A 23,692-nucleotide genomic window follows, 5' to 3' on the forward strand; every position below is an offset into this window, starting at 1 on the left:
TTTGGGAACCTGTTTGGTCATTTCTTACAGGTTCTGGTTCCTGAGACCAAAAGACATTATCTAAGAAATAGAGGTTATCTAACGATGCTAAGGGTGTGTATATGATAGGAAATAAACAAAGAACTGTCCCCCATTCTCACACACAACTTAATGCAGAATATTTTATCGCTAGTCACCTTCACATGTGCAGCATCCTGGAGCCTCTACAAACCTAGTCCTTTCAGGTAATCTTTTAATGCTGCTGTATTTAGACAAATTAAATCCCGAAACATTAGTGATCAAGTTAATTTTTGGTATCTCTTTCTTCTCTGAAAGTTGGAGTAGAATTCTAACTCTATGGTCATCTGATTAGCAACAACCCTGCCCCCCAAAGCTGGACATAGGCATAAGCTCATTAGAACAGTAGATGTTCATTTCAGGATATAACACACACCCACGTTAACAGGTGTTAAACCAGGGTTAACAGTATTAATATAACAAAGATTTTCCTAGCAATTCAGTCTGTAAGCTACAAAGAGCACTGTGTCTTACCATTTCACACCTGCCTCCCTGAATTGCCCATTTTTGAAGAGACCCAGGTCCAGAAAACTCCCGTTGCAAACTGAAAGGAACAAGAGAAGTCTAAGTGGAGGATGGTTGTTGACAGGGGAGGGCTTACTTACGGGTTAAATGTAGCTGCAGCATTTGTGTGTGTGTGGCAGGGGAATGTAGGTGCATGCTCATGTGTGTGTTGGGGATATGCATGTACTTGGGAGACCAGAGGAGGAATCTGGTGTCTGGTTTTATCAACCTCTGCCTTATTTCTCTCAGTAAATGGGAGTTAGGGGCTGGTAGCTATCAAGCCTCCCCAACCCGGATCCTCCTGTTTCTACTCCTCAAACACGCTCCTAGTCATGTTCAGCTTTCCCTCCCACACAGGTGCTAGGATTCAAACTCAAGTCAAATACTCCTCAACAAGCACTCTTACCCACTAAGCTATCTCTCAGGACTTTTGTGGGCGGTTTAGTATTTGGTTGGGAATAAAAGCTCCGGGAGTACTATATGTTGTGGGTACAAGTCAGAAATTAACCCTGAGACTGTGATGAAGTTGGGAACATGTGGGACTTGATCTGGGACCTTGAGGGGAGCTGTAATAGTGGGGGGCACCTTGAGGCTTACTCATCACCCAGCCTCTCCTAACGCTGGGACTTGGAAGGCTTCGAGGACTTGATTGAGTCCTCTTGGAAAACAACCCTCCAAGGTCAGAGACTTAATCCTGTTTTTATTGCATATTATCCAGTACGCAGTAGGTACTCGGTAAATATTATGAAGTTCTTTTGCTAGGATGTCTTGAGAACACTTTTGAGAAATTTTTGATAGACTATCATGGTGCCAGTCAGACTGTTGTGAGCTTTTTTTTTAAAGAGTAGCCGCCTGAGCTTTGCTCTTCTGTATGCTTTTTGTCTCAGCTGGGACTTTAAATTATTTCAAAATGGATAGACACTGTAGAAGAAGAAGTCCCAAATCACAAGACAATTTGAAGTTCATTGACAAGGACAGTGAGAAAAGTGTGCTCTGCAGAATATTGTAGTCTGAGTTTCTCTAATGTAATTAGTTTGGAGGGGGTAAAAGCAACATTCAGCAGACAGACTGGAGTAGCGGATGAATCTGCTACTTCACCATGGAGAGTGAGACTAACTTGCGCGAACATTTTGAATCTCTTATACACAACTCCGCAAAAAACAGGCTGCCTTGAAAAACCCTTTTTCTACTGCTTCTATTTTTTTTTTTGGCATTTATGTAGGAACCTCACTGGGATATCGTGCCCAGTTCAAACCCAGTTCATGGGTCACAATACCAACTTGCCTTCATGTCCCCAGAAGACATCATTTGCAATCACAGTTGCATCTCAGGCTTGGATTCATTTTCCTTAAAAGTATTTGGAAGGTGCTACCATTGCATTTTGCAGGATAGATTCAGAAAGAAGCAGTTTGGATGCTCTGGGATTAGAGGGAGTGAATGTTAGCTGAGGCTCGTGCTTGAGGGTGGATGACTAGTGTTCGACACTGAGTTTCTTTCAGAAGGTTCAAGGTCCCCCAGGCTCCCTGCAGTCACAAGGGCATTGCTATTTTCTCTTATAGATGGCTGTGTCTGCTGAACTTACCTGCCCCTAATTTGAAAGTACCATTTGCACTGTGTGTCTCTCCTTCTCTCTGCTGTCTCTGCTTGGTCCCATGCCCCTTCACGTCTACTGGCTCTGTCCATGGGATGATTTCCTTTCTCAACCCTTTCTTTACATTCCATCTTGCTCCACCACTGAAAGCTGTCTGGACTTTGGTTGGATTATTGGCCGGCAGTTCTCACATTCACCTCTTGTCTTAGTTACTTTTCTGTTGCTCTGAAGAGACAACCATAACCAAGGCAACTTATAGAATGGGGGCTTGGTTACAGCTTCAGAGAGTGAATCCAATACTGTCATGGCAGGCCTGGCCCCGGAGCAGTAGCTGAGAGATTATATATGATCCACAAGTTAGAGACATAGAGAAAGAGCTAACTGTGAATGATATGGGCTTTTGAAACATCAAAATCTACACCCAGTGACACACCAACAAGGTCACACCTCCTGATCCTTCCCAAACAATTCTACTAATTTGGGACCAAACATTCAAACATATGAGCCTAGAGGACCATTCTTAATCAAACCACCACATCTGTAGCAGCCAAGAACACCTAACAGAGTAGGATAGACATACTGCCAAACAGGTGTCTTGAGACGAATCTTGATTACCTTAATCAATCCGTTAAATGTCCTTCCCTAGCCCTGTTATCTATCCAGATCAAACTTAGTTCCTATGTCACTGTGGTCTGCAATTTTCGTGCTTCTTTTATCTACCATAAACTTTGGTCAACATCTCACAATCCATCCCCACAAACAAATGTTTGCCTAAGACAATCCTCAGAACCCCAGTCTCTCCCATCCCACCTAACACAAATCTCTGTTGTTGTCACTCCTGTCCTTGCCCATCAGTGATGTCCACGACAAGATGGCCTCCTGGCCTCTCATGCCTGTCCTCACTGACCTCTAGGTCTGGTGCTGAAACTGACTAAAGCAGACCCCGAGTCCTGCTCAGACTGTCTTGTCATCAGTTGTTGAATATGAGTCTTCTGTCTTCAGCTTGTGGGGAGCTCAAAGGGACAGGTATCTTATAACCCATGCATCTGCCAAGCCTAGAATCTTAACAGACAACCCTTTAAAGCATGTCTTTTGGGGATCGAGAGGTAATACAATGGTTAAGTCTGCTTCCTGCCCTCCCAGAAGACCCATATTTGGTTCCATGTCTCATGGGTTACAACTGGCTGTAACTCCTGTTCTGCCTGCATGCATGTGTGGCATGGTGCCAGCACATGTACGTGTACACACACACACACACACACACACACACCCCAAATTTAAATACATTTTAAATCTTTTAAAAATATAGCTATTGGCCATTTTATCAAGTAAGTTTTACAAGTTACTATACATATGATTACTATTCTTTAATAAATGGATTTAACATTTTAAAACTCTTTAAAAACGAGTTTTGATTTTGACTTAAGTGATAATGGATATATTGAAATCTTTCTCAGTTAATAGTGAAGTGTTTTTTTTTTTCTACAAGACTGGTATCTACACACATATGTGACGATAGTAGTTAAAGAAGTGGTCGTGAACTTGAGAAGTGGGCCCAGAGGGAGTGCAGGGGAGAGGGTGGAAATAATATAAATAGAAATTCAGTGCTCATGTTTGAAACCCTTGAAAAAGTAAGTTAAAAATAATGAAGCAACATTAAAACAGGCTTTGTATGTAAAGGATGAAATGTTGATTACATTTTTCATGCATTACTATTTTAGACATTTAAAGGGAAGCATTAGAAAGCCTGTCATTTTCTTCTTTTCTTCCTTAAGGCTTCCTGGAAACAGTATTGACACTCTTCGCAAACACATTTAATAGCCAATACCGTATCAGTTGTAATTTACAATTTGCTACAGTTAAAATTCATGTTATCTTTGCTGTTTGAATTATGTAACTAGTGTATTGGGTCAGAGAGTGAGAATCCTGAGATACCAGTCCTTACCTAGAGGGCAAGACATCTTGTTTAAACATGAATACTGAGATGCCTCTCTGTGTTTTCCTCTCTCCACTTACTGACAGGCAAATGGACAATGTATTTTACTGGGAGAATTGAAACAAAGCAGTGTAGCCTAGCTTAACATTAAATCCATGATTATAGGTGTCAGATAAATAAATTCACTGCTGTATTCCCAGTTCTAAAGTGGCTGGCCCATAATAAACCCTCCATTTGTTTACCATACGAGCAAATGGATTGTATTGCTAGCAAATAGAAGTTTTAAAATGTGTATTATTAGAAAAGCTTTATTCCCATTCATTTTCAGGGGGTAGGTATGTCTTAATGTATATCCCTCTACCTTGATAAGGTCTTTAAATTTTCTGCTCAATATCTGTCCAAAATAATAACAGAATCAGCATCTAACATATAGTGATTTCATCATTTTATCAGTAGAATCTATCAAAATGTACATGTATATTTTTGTTTGTACTCATCAATTGTGAGTCACACAATGACACAATGGGTACCAATAAATGGGACCCCTATTTCTTCTCCCACTCCTGAATGTTGGCCTTTGACTTCAGGAACAGCAGATCTAATTGTTTAATTAAGGAAATAAAAATAGAAAGAACATGTTGGATGCCAAAAAAGAACCTCATTTCAAGTCTATAAGAAATATAACCCAAATTACCCATAATCTGACATTTCCACTGTAAATATATTATAGACTTAACTGAGTTTACATTTCATTCAATAATTTCCTTGAAATGTCACTGAAACATAGTGATGGATGTATATTTGAAATTACTACAAAACCAGCTTTGAATGAAATGAAGCAATGTAATATATAATAATAGATAGGAAAATACTATTTTTCAGAGCCAAACGTTATCTTTTTTTATTGGTATTTTGGACATCTTTATTCATTTCCCTAGAGAAGAGACTGCGTGCTTTGGAATATAAGAAATTAAACTTCCTGCGATTCACACATTTGCTTTGCTTTCCTTCCTTCCTTTTATCAATCCTTAGGAATAACTTCCTTCTGAACTCTGTTACTTTTAATTTTTTTTGAAGGACCTGATTGTTTTCCTTTTTTCTTCATTTTCTTTGTCCTTGCAAATAACCAGCTGCATAATTAGTCTACCATGTTGTTAAGGGAATGCATTGTGAAAGAAACAAGCAAGAGCTGTGCATTGTTTACTGAAAGATCATGTGGATGTATTTTTGGTAATTATTACTGACATAGGGGATTCAATTTCAGTTTCACAGAGTAGGCCATTTTTAGATATTTAGATTTTGTTTCTGAAATTTTCAGTTAGAGAAAGGAATTACCAACATTTAAAGATACTCTGAATGTTTTATGTTTATGTATGTATGTATGCATGCTTGTATTATAGAAAATCACATACATTTGAGATGTAAAATTATTAGTCTCATTTTAAGCCTTAGATTAAGAATGTTTCTTCATAAGTGGAGATTTTAGAATTGTCCCTGAATTGACAGCCGGAGTCAACTCTTGTGATCTTTAAAAGCTAAACCCATTACGACGTGTGTGTACACTCACGCACACGCCTAGGGCAACTTTCAGCCAATGCTCTCCTTCTGCCATGGATTCCAGGGACTGAACTCAAACTGTCAGGTTCGTGCAACAGATGCTTACCCACTGAGCCATCTTGCTGTCCCCCTTCTGATGTTCTTTACTGTTTAGTTGGTGGTTCTGAGAGTATAAGAAGCATTTTACCAAGTCAGATCCGTCGCCCAGCCGACTCACTGCTGTGTTCTGTAGTCAGGGATGTGTGGGGAATGAGAGAGCTTGTGTGTCAGTCCCTATCCCAGAACACATGAGGTCTTCTTTGGCCCTTGTGGATTGCCTGCACCTGATCTCCCTTTAGCCTTGATGGAAGACGCTGCTGTTACTCATGTTACTCAGCATCTTTACACTCCTAATGTCCCGTTTTGTTTTAGAGATGATTGGCAATGGACACTCACTTTTCTTTTGGCTGATCCTGTAGAGAAGACTATCACTGCTCCGCTCTACCCTTAAATCTGTGATCCTTAGGGAGTGTGGATGGAGACATTGCATGTACCTTACTCCGTTTTGAGCTGGTGAGCTCTGAACACTTTTATGTGGCTTTCTCCAGATGAGATGCTATTTTGAGATATCTTTGCCTTTTCTTAGCTTAATTAGTCTTTAGTTTCTTTTCTTGCGTTTCCTTAGTCATCCCAATAATGCCATTTCCAAATGAGAATTCTTGGGTACTCTGTATTTTCAAAGCATCTTTCCTTCATATCTGCCTTGCCATATTGCATTGATTAACTCTTGAAAAGAAGGATTGAGAGATATAATGAGTTCAGGAACTTTGTTTAATTTATAATAATTGTAATATGCATGTTTTTATATCGAGTTTGCTCTTTCCTTCCCCTTTCATATTTTTGAAAACAGAATACAGCTATGTAGCTCTGATTGGCTTGGTATTTGCTGTGTAGGCCACGCTGACCTTAAGCTTATGATAACTCTGCCTGAGCTTCATGAGAATTAGGATCATAGACATGCACCATTCATTGCTCCTGGCTCTTTTCTTTTCTTTTTGATATCCCTTATCACATTATAGAACTAACTGTAATAACTATCTAGTTGGTTGTCATTTTTATCAGAAGCATGTAAGATCTTCTCACTGTTGCCTCTTTTAGGGGGCAGGGTGTCTTTGTGTAGCCCAGGCTGCCCTTGGTCTCCCCGTCCTCCTCCCATAGCCTTCTGATTGCTGTGCTTATATATGTGTACTTCCATGCCCTATGTCTGATTCATTTGGTTTAATTTATTTTTTTGCATTCATTGAAATGAATAATACTTTTTAGTTCATTACTAATATGATGAATTGTTTTTAGCATGCACTTTTTTAAAGTTTTGAGGAGTCACAGATATAAATAAATATCCTGAAGCTAAAATACAATTTTTAAAACATTTGCTGGAAGACAGTTTAGTTTTAGTAGTATTACTTAAAATAATTTATTGCTGCATAAGTAGCCGAGGTTAAGTAAAGGTTAATAGAAGGATCCAGTAAAAACATCCATCTTGTTATTTTGAGAGTAAAATATTTTAACAGAATAATTATGACTGTTCAATATTTTCTTAAAGAATAATTGGAAAGTAACTTTTCTGAACTTGAACAATAAACATACCCATACCTACCCATACATTTTACATATCTGTGGACTGTGGGTAGACAAAGCCAACTGTATTCAGGGTTTTGGTTTTTGAATCACCAACGTTTGGTTTTTATCTCTCACTTTAAGTATACTAGGATGGAGTCATTAGTTCATATATTTTGAATAATTGTCCAACTACCTACACTGGAGAGATTTAAATACATATAATACCATTAGGGCCAGAGATAAGATGTTATCTTACGTTTGATTATCATATTATTTCCTATGTAACTGAATGGTCACAGCTCTTTTATATGACTTCCTTTGTCTATTCCTTTTCTGTGTTCTAATACTATTTTAATATTGCAGTGGGTTACAAGTTAAAGTCTATGGTTAAAATAGAGAATTTTATTGTTAGAATATGGTTAAAATAGAGGATATTGTTAAAAATGTTAATTTTAAACATAAAGTTGTGTGTGTGCATGCAGACATGTGTGCGTATGTATGTGTGTGTATGTGCTGTACAAGGAGCAGCGGGCAGGCCTGCTTTTTGTACCGCCGGGCTCCTGGCTGCCTAGTTAGCTTATACCCTGAAATAACAACACACAAATTGTTTTAATTTAAACACTGTTTGGCCCATTAGCTCTAGCCTCTTACTGGCTAACTCTCACATCTTGATTAACCGATTCTATTAATGTGTGTAGCACCACGAGGTGGTAGCTTACCGGGAAAGATTCTAACCTGTGTCTGTCTCAGAGAGGAGAGTTATGGTGACTGCCTGAGGCATCTGGCTCATTGCCTTCTTCCTCCCAGCATTCTGTTCTGTCTTCCCCGTCTACCTATGTTCTGACCTATCAGGCCAAGCAGTTTTTTTTTATTAATTAACCAATAAAAAAATCGACCCTCCTACATCAATGTGCATTTACAAAGACATGAGCAGAAGAGGACATCAGCTAGGCCCTGCCCTATTACTTTCTATTTTATTCCTTTGAGTCAGTGTTTCTCAGTGAACCTGGAGTTCTTAAAGTTTGGGTAGTCTGACTGGCTAACAAGCCCCAGCACATATTCCTGTCTCCTCCCTTCCATCAGTGTTGGCATTAGAGATGCTCTTGGCTGGGTCTGGGGATCAGAATTCCCGTCTTGAAGCTTAGACAACAAATGCTGTTAGCCAGTGAACTATCTCCACAACCCACAAAAGTGCTTCTTAGTTACCGTATTTGTAACTATAATATTTAGAATGTATTTGTGAGTGAAATTATAGACTTTGTACAAGAGGATATGACATTTTCACAAAGAAGAGATCTAGATAAGCCAGCACAAAGTATAACACTTAAATGTATTTAGTTGTTATGTTTTGCTTTTGTCCCCAGTATTTGTGGCAAAGGGCAGATTTCTGAAAACAAATGCAGATGATGGTAGAGTATAAGCACTTTCCCCAGCTTAGAACATTTCTAAGTCCTAGCGATGGACTTTTCTGGTTCAGTGTTTGTTGATTAAGGAAGAGGCAGGTTAGAAAGGAGACATCAGCTGTCTTGTCCTCAGTCAAATAGCAGACAGCAGCAATATAAACTTGTTGTGTTGTGTGGTGATGTCTTTTGAAGTTACACAGTTGGCAAACCCCTCACAAGTCTGTTTAAGTTGCCATTGGGTATCAAGGAACATATTGTAGAGGCTATAATACTTGCAATTAAGTATTGCAGTCTCCCTTTCCACTGGTAGCTGGCACTAATATCCCGTGTATCTACCACCACCACCACCACCAGCAGCACCACCACCGCCAGTACCACACCACCACAATGATTGTCATTTAATATGCCTACTTATTCAGGATATGGCACAGAAATAGAGGTAATTGCTTGCATGTGTGTGTGTGTGTGTGTGTGTGTGTGTGTGTGTGTGTGTGTGTGTGTGTGTAAAGGCTGAATATCTGAGGAGGTAACTTTAAGGATGAATCTTTAGACTTTGGTTACTGTTTTAGGGAAGGGGAAACTGGAATGGAGAAGTTAAGGAAAAATGAACACAGAATATGAAGGAAAGGGACCCATTGTGATTCTGAAATCGCTAGGTTGGAAGATGAAGTGGGTGGATCAGACATGTCAGATTGGTGTGTGGATGGGTTTAACATGTGCTACATTTAAGATCCCGAGGGAGAAGTTGGGGGAACGAAGATCTGGGAAGGTATCTTGGCCGATGGGAGACAATGAGGTCTCAGCTTGGATCTGTGCTGGGGCTAGGTAAGAAGAGACTACCTCAGAGGAGGTGCGAAGAGCCCGAGGACTATGAACACACCTCTCTCAACACACACTTAATTGCCTTTGCATTTATTAAAAATGGAACCAGTACAAAGTGAAAAAAATAGGAACTTATTTTTCAGAAATCTGTGAGATTGCGTCCAAATTCTCTAAAGTTAATGGTCTTATTGTTGAAGAGTATGTGTAGCTGCGTGACTGAGCTCACTTGGTTCCTTCTCAGTGCCATTCTGTGGAGCACTCACAGCGTCTCTGCTTTCCCTGCCCCCTCTTGCCTCACTGTGAGGAATTCTGTATGGAGTAGCCAGAGACTTTTTCCCTTTTGGATTACCGAAATGGGGTGTCATTTCTTACACACAATCTTTTCTCGTCCCTTGCCCCCTGGTGGCCTCTTTGCTCATCTTTGTCTCCAGCTTCACTTTCTAGGCCATGGCTGAAGGACCTGTCTTCTCTTTTAGCCTTAGAGCAAGCCTTTATGGTAGTTATTCATGAAGTGAGTGGGTGATTCTGCTTAAATTTTCTCTAACAAGTCAATGTGGGAAGACACGTGAGGAGCTTGGCAATATGCTGTGTGCATTAGAGGTGTAGGTTAAATGTCAGTCTTGACCATTCTTGCTTTGCGTCTTTCCAAACCCACAATCCTGGTTTTTGGCTTGCCTCTATGAATCCATTCTACTCTTCCAGTTCACCAGTGATCATTTTATTCGGATCGTAGAAGCTCATAGGTTGTAGACTATGTGGCTGACTTCATCAAATCCTCTGGGGTTTTTGCATACACATCTTCTATTGAGTAATCCTGGTCCCTGTTGTGTTTGAATAGTTCTATCAAGGCTGGACATAGAGCTAAGTTGGAAAGCTACTTGTCAAGTGTGAGTGAAGCCTGGGTTTGATCCCTAGTATCACGTATGTTGGGCATAGTTGCATGTGTCTGTTACCTAGTTAAAAAGTGGCAGGAAGATCAGAAGTGCAAGATCATCTTCATCTTCATAGCAAATCCAAGACCAACTTGAGCTACATGAAACCTTGACGCAAATAATATTAATAAATAATAGTAACAACAAAAATTATAGTAGTTATTATTACTAGTATACTTGGCTTGGTGGTGCAAAGGAGATGACTGAATAACAGCCTTCTTTGTAGGAAGTTTTAGGAGAAGAAAGATCCTCTGAGAGTTTCATTGTGAAACAGTGGAACTTCACCGCTCAGGAAGCGTTACCCTGACCACACTACTGTCTGGTGAACTTGATATTCCTTAGTGATAGTCCACACTGACAATGAGCTCTGATTCAGGCAATGTCCTAAGCACTTTCTATACATTGCTTTGCTTTTGAGTGGATTCGATTAGTATTCCTCTTCTATACTCACCAACTCACCTGCGGTCACTCTGTTCTGATTTGCAAGTGAGGATTTAAGCCCAGGTGGTCTAATTTCCGATTCCTGCCCTCCTCTGTGCTTTTATATTCAATAGTGCCTCTCTAGCAGTTCCAGGGTCATAGATTTAACGTTTATTCTGTAATGTTTGATTTGAGAGTTTGAAAAAATAATATTCAGCTTTAGTTTTTAAAAAAAGTCACAGTTTCACCCTATCATTTTATTCTATCACTTCAAATTTCATTTCCCTTAAGGCAACCATAGTTAAGAATATTTTCAGGGTTTTCTTTTAATAATAAGATTATTTTTTAAAAAAAAATCCACCCATGGTGTGTTTGCAATTTTCCCTTCAGCTTTTTGTCTTCTGAAAAGGCAGCTGATTCTCAGTTAGTTGGTAAATGTTTTAAGAAAAAATATCTCAAACACAACTCTGGTAAACGTACATACATATTCTTATGTGTGCCTTATATGTATCTTATATGTGTGTGTATTTATATGTATACACGTATACATGTTTACTGTGTAGAGTTTGGGGTGAATCCAAGGAAAAGCATGCCAACCATGTCTAGGAAGACAGATGAAGTTAAGTTCTTAGTTGCTTGGGAATCTGTCTGTACAATTCCCTACCCAATAGATTTTAAAACTCCAGGTAGATGAATTTTTTAAGCTATCAGGACTTGAAATGTTATTTTCTTCACTTTAGAGCAAGCATTGCTTTAGAATAAATTCAACAATGTATATATGACTGAGTCATGTTGATGCTTCGAGAAAAATGAACAGGAGCCGTTTTCAGCTATGGAAATGGGTTCTGATGCAGCTTTCGGTGCCTGACTTTCTGGAGTCAGTGTGAGAGTTTTATTTCTAGATCTTTCTGTGAAGAAGGGCACTGCAATTTCTAATCAGCAACACACACACACACACACACACACACACACACACACACACACACCCCAAAAGTGGAAATAGCCATACTTTTTGTCATGCCCTGGAACATTTTCCTAAAAAGAGAGGTCACCAGAAGCACATAGCAGAGAATACCCAGATGGCCCTCAGATTTGATTTCCTTTTCAGCAGCTCCTATTCAGCAGATGGATGGGAAGGCTGACCTCTCTGACACTTCTGCATCAGTGCCTGCTACTCCAATTGCCTTGGTGAATGTTTTTTCATAAGGCTTCTCCTGGTACCTCAGAGATTGATGCCTGACTGCCTGCCTGTGCCATGCTTCATTACGCTGCGACTCTGGGAGCTTGAGAGATGCTGTATTCTATAAAAGGGGAATTCCTAGCTCATCAGAATCTCAAACATACCTTCCAGTCTCTCAATTTGTGTGTAACATCTCCGAAGAGATTATCTTTCTAGAGGTACCACTAATTCATAGCCATCTAAGGCTTATTTTATTTTTCTAGATTAAAAACACTGCAAACAGTTCTCTAGAAATGACTGTATTCGATTGTTTCCAACACACCCATTAAGCCTCGAAGACCTAGCAATTTGAATGTAGATATTGCTGATTTTCTTCTGTCGCTGTGGCTTTAGTGGCTGAGAACACATACCTAGGTAGAAGCTCTGTAGTTGCCGTTTCTATCACTTTAGGGGAAGCCATTGCTTCCTTTTTTGTGAGCCAGTGCTGTTATTCATGCCAGACATTCAGGACTAACGTGACAGTTAAGCAAGCAACGAATGTCAAGTGTTTTCTCCATCCCTGGGATATGCTAAATGTGCACTGAAATGTCTTTGAGGTGTAAGGGAGAGTGTCTGGGTGCCTGCACATACACCCTAAGTATAATTCCAAACACGAAGTGATTTTGTTCAGGTTTATTTGGACTTTGAAGCAAACATATTTTTAAGGGAGAAGTGTTTTCCTGATCAGATTGATACATGGATGGTCAACCTTCTCTGTAAGGATGGCTTCACTCTCTTCTGGTGACCCCCATATAGTCTGTGCTCTTCGTTAGAGATGAGATCTGGAAACACACTGCACTCCGCCTCACCTTCCATCTCACCAGCTAGGTTATAATTTTATGACATAGCAATGCCAAGAAACTGGCACCAAACATGGATATCCAGCTGGTTCTGGTTCCCAGAAGGCTGACCAAGGTAGCATGCTGTGGAGACCTCTATGACCTGCAGTTCTGGCTTGTGTCAGGTTGCAGTCATCTCCCATGTCATAGGTCTCCACACAACTGGGCTTCAGCACAGGTTCTGATGCTCGTAGACTCCTGGCTTGGAAGCCAGTGCATGCGGGCTGCCTCACCTTCTAGCTCAGGTTTCATCTCGTCTCGATGCAGTTTTGGTGAACTTTGCTCTTTGATGCTTGGATTGCCACTTTGTTATGAAACTTTGTTTAGGAAGTGACTTTTCCCTTTTCACAGATCTAACATAAGGCCAGATTATGCAGACTCCAATTTCCACGACTTCAAGATGCACACCTTCACCAGGGTGACGTCCTGCAAAGTCTGTCAGATGCTCCTGAGGTAAGCTTTCTCAGGCCTGTTTTCCAGTCTAAATGAACGGGGATAGTTGCTAAGTATTTCAGACATTTTAGCCATATTCTCAAAGGTGTTCTGAGGTCGAGGTGTTACTTTCCCATTTGAGACACAGTAGATGGCCTTTGACCCGTTCTGTTTCCTCAAGACACTCAGAGAGATCCTCTGTCCCCATGCTGACGGTACTTTGGACAGCATGGTGACCCCTTCTTCCTATTCCTTGAACTAACAATTTTACGTAAGCAGCATTTAGCACATTTTAATACACGATTCTCCAATTTTACCTTGCAGGGGAACATTTTATCAAGGCTATTTATGCTTTAAGTGTGGAGCAAGGGCACACAAAGAATGTTTGGGAAGAGTAGACAATTGTGGCAGAGTTAATTCCATTGGTAAGTCATGTTTATTGTTGGGATTCTGTTTTTAATGAGGACATAAAACTTGCTAAATACAATTAAGGCCCAATTTATTCTTAATATGTGTTTATTGGAACATATCTTTTTGAACACATCATTAATAAGTACAATTAGAAAATTGTTTAATATCAGTGTGACTTTTCTACATGACTTAGTTTTAAATTATTTAATATCTATTTGACTTTTACATGTGCTTGGAAGCAGAGGTCCTCAGGATACACTTGGATGGTCTCATGACTCTCCTTTCATTTACCTCAGCCCCCAAATAGATCACCAAATTGTTTGAATCCTGCCAATGCAAACAGTAATGAAAACAAAGGAAAAGGAAAATATTCTTCTTTCTTGAGCTCTTAAACTTTTTCTTTCTTTTAAATATTTATATCAGATTCGTTATTGGTTCCAGAAGCAAACATTACACAGACTAATTCAAGAATTCATGAATTGAATACATTATCATTTTCCACATTGAACAAAGCATATATCCTTTGGATTTATGTAAACATTCTCTGCTGGTTTTTAAAAATAGCACTCTATGCTTGTTGTATGAGCCCGTTGCAAATTATGCATTCAATAGCCTTTGCCTCTCGCTGCTCCTCTTGGGCTGTCTCCCTTCTCTTTCTTTTCTGGCCTCTTTATTCTTTCCCTTTCTTCTCCTTTCTCTTTGTCCTTTTCCCCTGAGTTCCTCTGTGTTTTATCAATAAGACCTTTCAAAAATCAGGAAGAGTTTTTGAACACAAGAAAGGAACTTTAACAGCTTGAGTTCAAAAGGTAGCCATGTCAACCTTTGATTTTCCCAGAGGAGAAGGTGGACATTGAATTATTTTGGATAATGTGAAGAGTGGAACAGAAACTATCTTATTTCAGGCAGGGCTGAGCTCAGAAAAGGAACAGTTGTAGAAGAGGTGAGACCCATTAGAGGGCTGCGGTCACAGCACAGCCCTGTCCTTCTGCTCCTTCATAGACATCTTCAGAGGGCCCCGTGTGCCATCCTCTGTGCCTGGCCAGGACATCCCTGCTAGCAAAGATCCTGACCTGGACTCGAGTACCCCCACTGTGCTGAGTACTGCCATACCCTACAGAAAGCCTTTAGTTCTTAGAATGGCCTTTCCCGTGGCCAGGAAGCTCAGAGGGCTCCTGCTGCTTGCTGAAGGAGGTAAAGGGAAACCGATAAGGTTACCATTTTCATCAGTCTGAAGGTCAGGACAGTTTACAAAGAGGTGGAATAAAGAGAAGTATTATATACGTTATGACTGTTATTCTCCCACCATCAACCTGATACAGCAAAACCTCGTTTGATTGTTCCACCCTTACATGTCTTACTCTTCAGTGAGCCCACTCTTTGTTTATGATAGGCTGGGGTGCTTGCAAACGACCTGTAGTTTTAGATTCCAATGTCCTAAGTGGCTGGATGAGGGCCAGGTGTTCTTAATCACCGCTCCTGCCCTCCCCATATAAGCCCTGAGAGCTAGTACTTTGACGCTTTCTGACCTAGGGCCCCTCGTTTTAAAGCGAGGAAACCAGGCTCATAAACAGTTGAAAGTGAAGCAGCTGAAAATTAGGAATGCTAACGTCTGGTAGGCTCCAGATAATGAGATACAGAGATACCATCCAGTAAAAGCAGCAGCAGTCCTTAAACTCTGTTTCGCAATTTACCATAAAGCAGGGGAAAGGTTTTTTTTTTTTTTTTTTTTTTTTTTTGTTTAGTTCCTTTCTGAAGTCTGACTCCATTACTTGAGCACAAACCCTTGGGCTTTTGAGTCTCTGACACTGCTCTAAATACTCACACTGACCCACTGTCTCCCCATTCTCCATATCCATGACTTTTGCCTCTTCTCTTTGTGTCTTTTCCTGCTCCGGAATCTGAAGAGGTGAGCGAGTGACGCTGAATTCTCCCAGTTAATGAGGAGTATGAAATGAAAGGCCTGCCTAGCAGGCTTCCCTTTTCCTTCAGACCGGGCTTTGTCATTCACAGGCCTGCCTCATCTTCAGGATGAAGGGGCTCCGCGTGATCACTGGGTCAGCACTTTTCTCCCCTGTCCCTCAGCAGGTGACCTCTAGAAACCAAAAGACATTGCACTCTGTCTTCAAACTCACCCATCCTTGGACTAGTCTATGCAGCCGCTGTGGCTAGAGTGTCAATCTGAGCTGCTATGTCTGCCGTGAGTGTGCTAGAATAGATACTGTACTGGGTCCTTATGGGAAAGCGGCTCTCGTGCTCTCTTCCCTGCTCAGCTGAAAATCCCTGCACGCCAAGTTTCGCGTTGAGATTTCACTAGTTGGAAATGGCGCACTCGGCAGTTCATTGACCCGGACTTCTGCAGTATCTGGGGCTGCTCAGGCTCAGGGAAAGAAGGAGGGAGCACAGGGTACATTTGGGAATAGAGACATGGTTTACTGGTGTGGGAATTTTGTGTGGAGTGGAATGTGCTGCTTGGTGAACTTGACTTTGAGGAAGATTACCCTAACAGGCAAGTTTAAAACGAGTTAGTGGTGTTGATTTAAGGCAAAGTTAAATGTTTATGTAATCATTTCCCACATAATCCATAATCGTGGATTGAGAATCAGTTTCACTTTATAGAGGTTTCTAGTTCCAAAGCTTAGCTATATTTTCAAGAGCCAGGGAGATTCTGGCCGGTTAGTGTGTGTCAGAGTACATTTGTAGATCGGGGCACGGTGATGAATATGGATGGTAACATTGTAAGAAACCTTGGACAGTTGTACAAGGAGAGCGTGATGTTTTCGCTTGAGCGGGTCATATGCACAGAAGGAAGTGGGGAGGGGAGGAAGCACAGGTTCACAGCACGATAGAGTAGACCAGGGTCCAAATGAAGGCTCCAGAAGCCCTGCTTTGCTGTCATGACCACATCCTTGCACACTCTGGCCATCTCACCACAGGCCCCGCCTCTCTCACTCCTTCTGATTGGAAACTGTTAGCCAGTCTCCTTGATAACTCTCTCTCACACCCCATTATCCCATAGGCAGCCTCCAGAGATTGGACTTATTTCTCTCACTTAAGTTGTAACCCACATCTAATGAAGATTGGTCTTGGCTCCATCTACATATGACATGTGTCCTAAAGTCTGGATTTCACACTTCCATCTTCGGCTCACATCTCATCTGCCAGTTGCCATTCAGGAACCTCCAGGACCTAGGGAAAAGCTACTTTCCCTGTCTTAATGCAGGCTTTCTTAACTCTTTGTCCACATGCTCACCCAAACCCAGGTGGAAGTTGGTACGCTGCCCTCTTTGCTCCTCTGGTCTTCATTCTTCTCCTGTCTTGCTGAGAACCTGTTGCTGCAGTGTTGGTTTAGATGGAAACCTCGCTGTTTCTGTTCTGCTTTCTGTGTTCCCTCTTGTTCCTCAGACAGACTTTCGGAACTCATCTTTCAGAATCTGTTATATCACTCACTCGCTTCTGTTCTTACCATTTCCTACAGAATACTGTCCAAACTTCCCCCAACAGCACACCTAGTTCTGCATCGTTTTTCTGCCCCTCCTTTGACCATCCCTTAACTTCCCCCACCGACCTTGGATTTCTGTCTAGTCATAGTTCGTCAACTACTTTTTTTTTTTTTTTTGGTTTTTTGAAACAGGGTTTCTCTGTAGCTTTGGAGCCTGCCCTGGAACTAGCTCTTGTAGACCAGGCTGGTCTCGAACTCACAGAGATCCGCCTGCCTCTGCCTCCCAAATGCTGGGATTAAAGGCGTGCGCCACCGCCACCCGGCTGTCCACTACTTTTTTTTTACATATCTTCTTTGTTTCTCTTTTAATCTTTCCTTCCTCATTCTGTTCAGTTTGAAAACTCAGCGCAACTATTACCCCACTTGGCAGACTTTCTGGTAGTCTGCACGCCCGACCTTTCTTAGGCTACCAGTTATCTCTCCTTTCCCGGCATCTTATAATTAACTTTATCAAGGCATTTATCACATTTATGATGATTGCCATCTGGCTGATCTCTCTAATTAGGCTCAACCATATGCAGCTGATGTTTTGACCTCAGGGAAGACTTGGTGTGTGGATATGTGGATGGATAAGCCACTCGAGGGATAGACAGATGCCTGAGTCAGGTTCCTGGGTCCTGAAGATCACTATCATCTTAGGTTTAGAAACAGTATAGAAGTTTATGCAGGTTTGGGTTCCATGCTTGTGGAGGTAAGAGCTTGGTAGGCAAAGGAAATAAATAAATAATAATAGCTAATAATAATAAATCCTCATTCTGTGATTCACTGGCTTGTACTTTAAGAATGAAATAAACTAAGTAGACCTTTTACATTCCCTTCTGGGTAGTTATGCAGGGAAAGAATTATGCCCTAAGCATTGATTACCAGGCAGTACACCTGGTGTAGGTTAGTGAGAGGCAAGAAAAGGAACCAACTCACGCAACACCTGGTGTTTTCTAAAAAAGCTTCTTTCATGTAAATCTACGTCCTGATCCAGTCAATTCCATTGTTAGAATTTTTATTTGGCTTTTATTGCTGCCTCTAGGTGGAATATTCCCTCATTCCTCCTTAGCAACCCAAAATCAACCCTTCTTTTTCTTGGTTCTCCTGTTCAGCTTCCTTGCCAATCATTAACATCTTCTTGATTGCCAGATGGTCATGTGAATTTGACTTTAATTAACAGAGAGGGTAGGGGCTCATTTAGTTTTCCAAGGTTAGGCTGTACTGTAATAGGTGGTATCCCTACTCCCCATCCCCGTCTCTAGTAGTTTTAAAGTTTAATTCGGTGAACATACACTGTTGCCTGGCATTTCATACATCCTCCAGAGCAGGTCGCCCACCAAGCATGTGGCTGTCCAGTTCCATGTGTGTCTACCAGCATGTCAGGGAAACAAACATTTTTTTTTTAAATCACTGCCATTGGTGAAAACCACATACATGACCCCAGCTCAATTACATGGGGAACTGTGTTGTAGTGGAAGACTGAGACTCCGCTCCCGGGATCATTGCTGTCTCTGCCGCTCTTTTTCTTGTAGCTTATATGTGCCTTTGGTGTAGAAGGGAAAGGTGGGGAATGTTTCTTACCTTTTGAATCCATCCCTTTGTACCAAGTCCAAGGGTAGGACACTGAAAATCAAGTTATCACTTTCCCCACAATAGAACAATTTCAATATAAACGCAGTTCGAACAATACAGTATGTGGCTAAACATTAACCACCAGGCTTGAAAAGATCCTTTGATTGTGGAAGTTAGCCTTGTTTTTTTAGATGTTGTCTTCTCTTGGTTTAGAAACCTTTTTTTTTTATATATATATTTCATGCTCTATTATCCTTCAAATCTATTGAGTCTTTATTCACCCTAGAAATAATAATTGCTTGGCAAAAGATGCAGTGCATTTTTGAATGAAGCAATCTATTCATATTAATACATGATCATGACAGATTATTACTTTAAGTATATCTGAAGTATAAGATACATACACACAAACACACACACAGACACACACACACACACACATATGAGACAAAGTGTGCAACTTGGAAACAAATTTGAAGGTTGGGTAGTTAAGTTAGTTTGCATCTTAACGCCTGGGGATTTGCATGGACATCAATAAAGGCCAGGAAAAAAATTCTGTTCTACCTCTTTTGTTGAACTCCACTTGACTCCTACATGTTCACCATAGAAGCTTTGATGATCACCACTCACACAGGCTCTGAAGTCTGTGCCAAAACTTTCCAGTGATAGTAATGAATAGGTATAAGCACCATTATATGAGACTCTCAGCAAGTTACTGCAGAGCTGATGCAATTCTAAGGTGGTGTTTCCTTCTCCCAGTCCGCCATTGGGGGAAGGGCTATTCCGATTGCCGACTTCAGGGTCATTTATGATCTTGCTTGTTATAACATGTGACTAAGCCCTTTAGTCCCCTTCCTGCCCTGACAGCAATCAATATAGCATATAGCTTCCCCCCCATCTTCCAGATTAAACAAAGAGAGTAGCCTTGGGTGCAAATATCGCTGGCGCAAACAACTTTGGCCTAATGTATCTTTTCTTTTCTTTCAGTAGGAATGCAAGCCTCAGCTGCTCTAATATTTAACCGAAGCAGATCCCCATTTGCTTATCTGTTTAATTGCTCCTTTATCTAGGTCAGCTGCTACTCCTGCTCCTGCTGTTGCCAGCTCTAATAGGAATGAATTTGCCTTGATATCCTAAAACTTAAACCTGGGAGATTGTTACCTAGAGCCTGCACCACAAATTGGCATCAGAAACAGGCTCTTTTATAAATAGCATTGCATATTTTAAGAGGAGGTGTAACTTAAAGAGTAAAATGTTAGTTCAGCCTTCTACCTCCCGACATTTTAACATGTTAATTTAACATAAACTGAGCCTTGATCTCTGATTTCATTGCCAAGAGGTGACTTTGCTTTTGTGTAGAGGCACTTAATCCTTTTGTATAAATGAGTCATCTTTCTTGATTCATCAAGACAATTTCATATGCAAGGGTAGTTATTTTACCTTTCACTTGACAGTTGGGTCAGCTTAGTTATATCTTAGTAATTCTTAAAAGTAAGAATTGGAAACTGTTGTGTGATTAGATTCAAGTTGAAATCAAAACTTTCCCCCATGTATTATTTATGGCTTGTGGCTTTCTGTTCTTTCCCAAAACCCCATTGGAGATCAGAGCAGTGAGCTTAGCATTCACATACTATCTTCCTAACATTGGCCAATCCTGGCAATAGCCTGTAAGCCATGAAGGCTAGGTACCTTCTATTCGGACATCAGTAGTTACTTTTATGTGGCCCCTCTTTTGACAAGCAGTCTTATTGCATGTTAGTTTGTTTAGTCTTAAATAGAACTTCAGATAAAAGATAAAGCAATTTGTGTAGTAAGGTGTGAATTGAGAGTCACTTCCATCAGAAAACCAAACGTAACAGGACTGAATTTGGTATTTAAACAAGCACATTATAGAATGGGAACCTAAACCTTCAGTGAAAATCATTTATCATACCCAAATATGCCCACTGAGCTCTGCTGGTGGTGGAGATGGAATTCAGCAAAGGCTCTAAGCACCTTAGTTATACCACTTAGAATTACGTTAAGCCAGTTGAGACACGATGAAAGAATGCAAGGCCTAAACCCCTTGAGGGCCTGTAAGTCACCGTCTAGAAAGGTTCCTGAAAGGATAAGAGCATTTTATAGCTTGATCAATAGGAGCCTAAGAAGTAGGCTGCAGGGTAAGGACAAGTTGAGGATTAAAAACTTTTAGAAACTTGAAGAATTGAAGAACTATCCTAAAGAAAGTTCTCATGAGAAAAAAAGAGATGGAAAGAAAAAGAGATTTTTCTCTTCATCTCTCAACCATTCTTCTGGGTCAGAATTTAGCCCAATACTAGATGATAACCAGCTCTTACTATTCAAGATGTAGTAGCTGTTCCACCCACACATAGAATTTTCTAGCAACACAACCTCCTGATACACTAGATTCGGATTCATACCAAGAGAAAGGAAAGGATGGGACTGAAGGCTTCAAAATGAGATCAACTTTCCCATCAAAACGAGATCAGCCCTTCTTGGTAGTTGATCCAGTTTCCAGCCAGAATAAACTTTTACTTTGAAATATATCTGAACTAGTACAGTAGTTGGCTTTGCCTCTCATGCTACCACTGCGTTACTATCAGTTAATGAGCTGTTGAAGTAATGTTTGTGTGAATTAAGGTTATGTCTGTAAAGGAGTCAGTCAAGTTAAATGTTATCGCAACTGTCAAAAATTCAAAAGTATGAGCAAAGGATCCTGGCTAAGAATTTCTGAACAGAAAATACTATAAACACATATATAGCATATATAAACATAATGTAAAGCATATGAAAATACAAAACAGAAGATTACTATATGACATGATCACATAAGAACTCAGATTTTTTCTTTTTAATTGTTTTTATTGAGATATATATTTTTTCTCCTCTCTCCTCTCTTCCTCCCCTTCTCCTTCTACCTTCTCCCATGATCCTCAGGCTCCCAATTTGCTCAGGAGATCTCATCTTTTTCTACTTCCCATGTAGATTAGATCCATGTATATCTCTCTTAGGGTCCTCTTTGTTGTTTAGGTTCTTTGGGATTGTGTTTTTATTTGCTTTATGTCTAAAAACTACTTAAGAGTGAGTACGTATTATATTTATCTTTCTGGGTCTGGGTTACCTCACTCAATATGAGGGTCTCTAGATCCATCCATTTTTTTTTTGCTTCTTTTGTCAAAAATCAGGTATTCCTAGGGGTGCTGGTTGATATCTGAGTCTTTGAATTGATTCCATTGTTCCTTCTGCCTGTTTTTATGCCAATACCAGGCTATTTTCAGTACTATAGCTCTGTAGTAGAGTTTGAAGTCAGGGATTGTTTTGGCTATCCAACATTTTTTGTTTTTCCATGTGAAGTTGACTATTGTTCTCTTGAGGTCTGTGAAGAATTTTGCTGGGACTTTGCTGGTCATCACATTGAATCTGTAGATTGCTTTTGGTAACATTTCATTTTAATTATATTAATTCTACCTACCCAAGACCATTAGAAATCTTCCTATTTTCTCGTATCTTCTTCAGTTTCTTTCTCCAAAAACTTAAAGTTCTTGTCATATAGGTCTTCCACTTGTTTGGTTAGAGTTACTCCAAGAAATTTTATGCTAGTTGTGGCTATTGTGAAGGGTGATATTTCTCTGATTACTGTCTCAGCCCGTTTATTATCTGTGTAAAGGAGGACTACTGATTTTTTTTTTCGAGTTAATCTTGTATCCTGCTACATTACTGAAGGTGTTTATGAGTTGTAAAAGTTCCTTTGTAGAATTTTTGGGGTCATTTATGTAAACTAACATATCATTAGCAAATGGTGAGAATTTGACTTCTTTTCTGATTTGTATCTCCTTGATCTCCTTTAGTTGTCTTATTGCTTTAGCTAGAACCTCAAGTGCTATATTGAATAGATATGGAGAGAATGGACAACCTTGTCTTGTTCTTGATTTCAGTGGGATTGCCGTGAGTTTCTCTCCATTTAGTTTGATGCTGACTGTCAGCTTGCTATATATTGCCTTTATCATGTTTAAGTATGTTCCTTGTATCCCTGCTCTCTCCAAGACCTTTTCAGAGAAACATTACCCTTCACAGTAGCCACAAATAACTGGAGTGAATAGGCTTTATTTTTTTTTTTTTTACACAAGTGAAATGGGGACTCGAAGGACACAAGCTTTGGGGCGGTGGAGATGGTCCCATGGGGAAAGGCTTGGTGGGCAAGTATGAACATCTGAGCGTAGAATAGCCACAAACCCACATAAAAGCCAAGTGTGGTGGTGCACCACAGAACCCCAGCATAGAGAGATGGAGGCAAGTGGACCTGAGAGTTTGTTAGCTAGTCAGTCTGTCCGATCTGCAAGGGCAGTCTCTAGGTTCAGTGAGAGACATGGATCAAAGAATAAAGTGGGGAAACAATGAAGGGAGACATCAGGTCTCAAACTCTGTTTCTTACCACACGCAGGTACGTTTATTCACATGGATACACCACCACCACCATGGCCAACACACACACACACACACACACACACACACACACACACACACACACACGGTATGGGGGTTTGGGTGTCAAACTAAACCAAACCAAACCAAACACCAGAAAACCCGAGTTCAGTTAGAATATATTCTGAGTCCAGCTAAAAGATAACTTTCACATCCTCCCTTCCTAGCTGGCTCTCTTAGGTCTTAGATAGTCTATCTCCTGAAGAATGTTTCTGTAGGGGAGGAAGCGAAGTGAGCTAGCCTTTCTGTCCAGGAATTCTCCTTTGTAAAGGCTGATTTTAGACCTTCAGTAGAGGCAGTCAGTTATCTGTGAAGCTGGGGTGATGGGCTTTGAAATTGACAAAGGCAGCCGGACTTAGCTTTTTTCCAGAAGGAAGGGGACTTTCTGCTCTTGAAGCTTCCATTCCAATTAATGTGGAGTTGTCCTTTAACATG

The 23,692-nt window shown here is 40.5% G+C and overlaps 1 protein-coding gene across 1 annotated transcript in view; it reads left to right on the plus strand.

Annotated features, from left to right (window-relative positions):
* Vav3 (vav guanine nucleotide exchange factor 3) overlaps positions 1–23,692 on the plus strand; it is a 315,752-nt gene that overhangs the window by 187,858 nt on the left and 104,202 nt on the right. Inside the window, exons 16-17 of the mRNA XM_038311226.1 lie at positions 13,231–13,332; positions 13,636–13,736. Coding sequence (XP_038167154.1) covers positions 13,231–13,332; positions 13,636–13,736 — 203 coding nt within the window. The remainder of the gene's footprint in view (positions 1–13,230; positions 13,333–13,635; positions 13,737–23,692) is intronic.

Source organism: Arvicola amphibius, chromosome 14 (assembly GCF_903992535.2).
Source record: "Arvicola amphibius chromosome 14, mArvAmp1.2, whole genome shotgun sequence".
In the NCBI taxonomy this organism is placed as follows: domain Eukaryota; kingdom Metazoa; phylum Chordata; class Mammalia; order Rodentia; family Cricetidae; genus Arvicola; species Arvicola amphibius.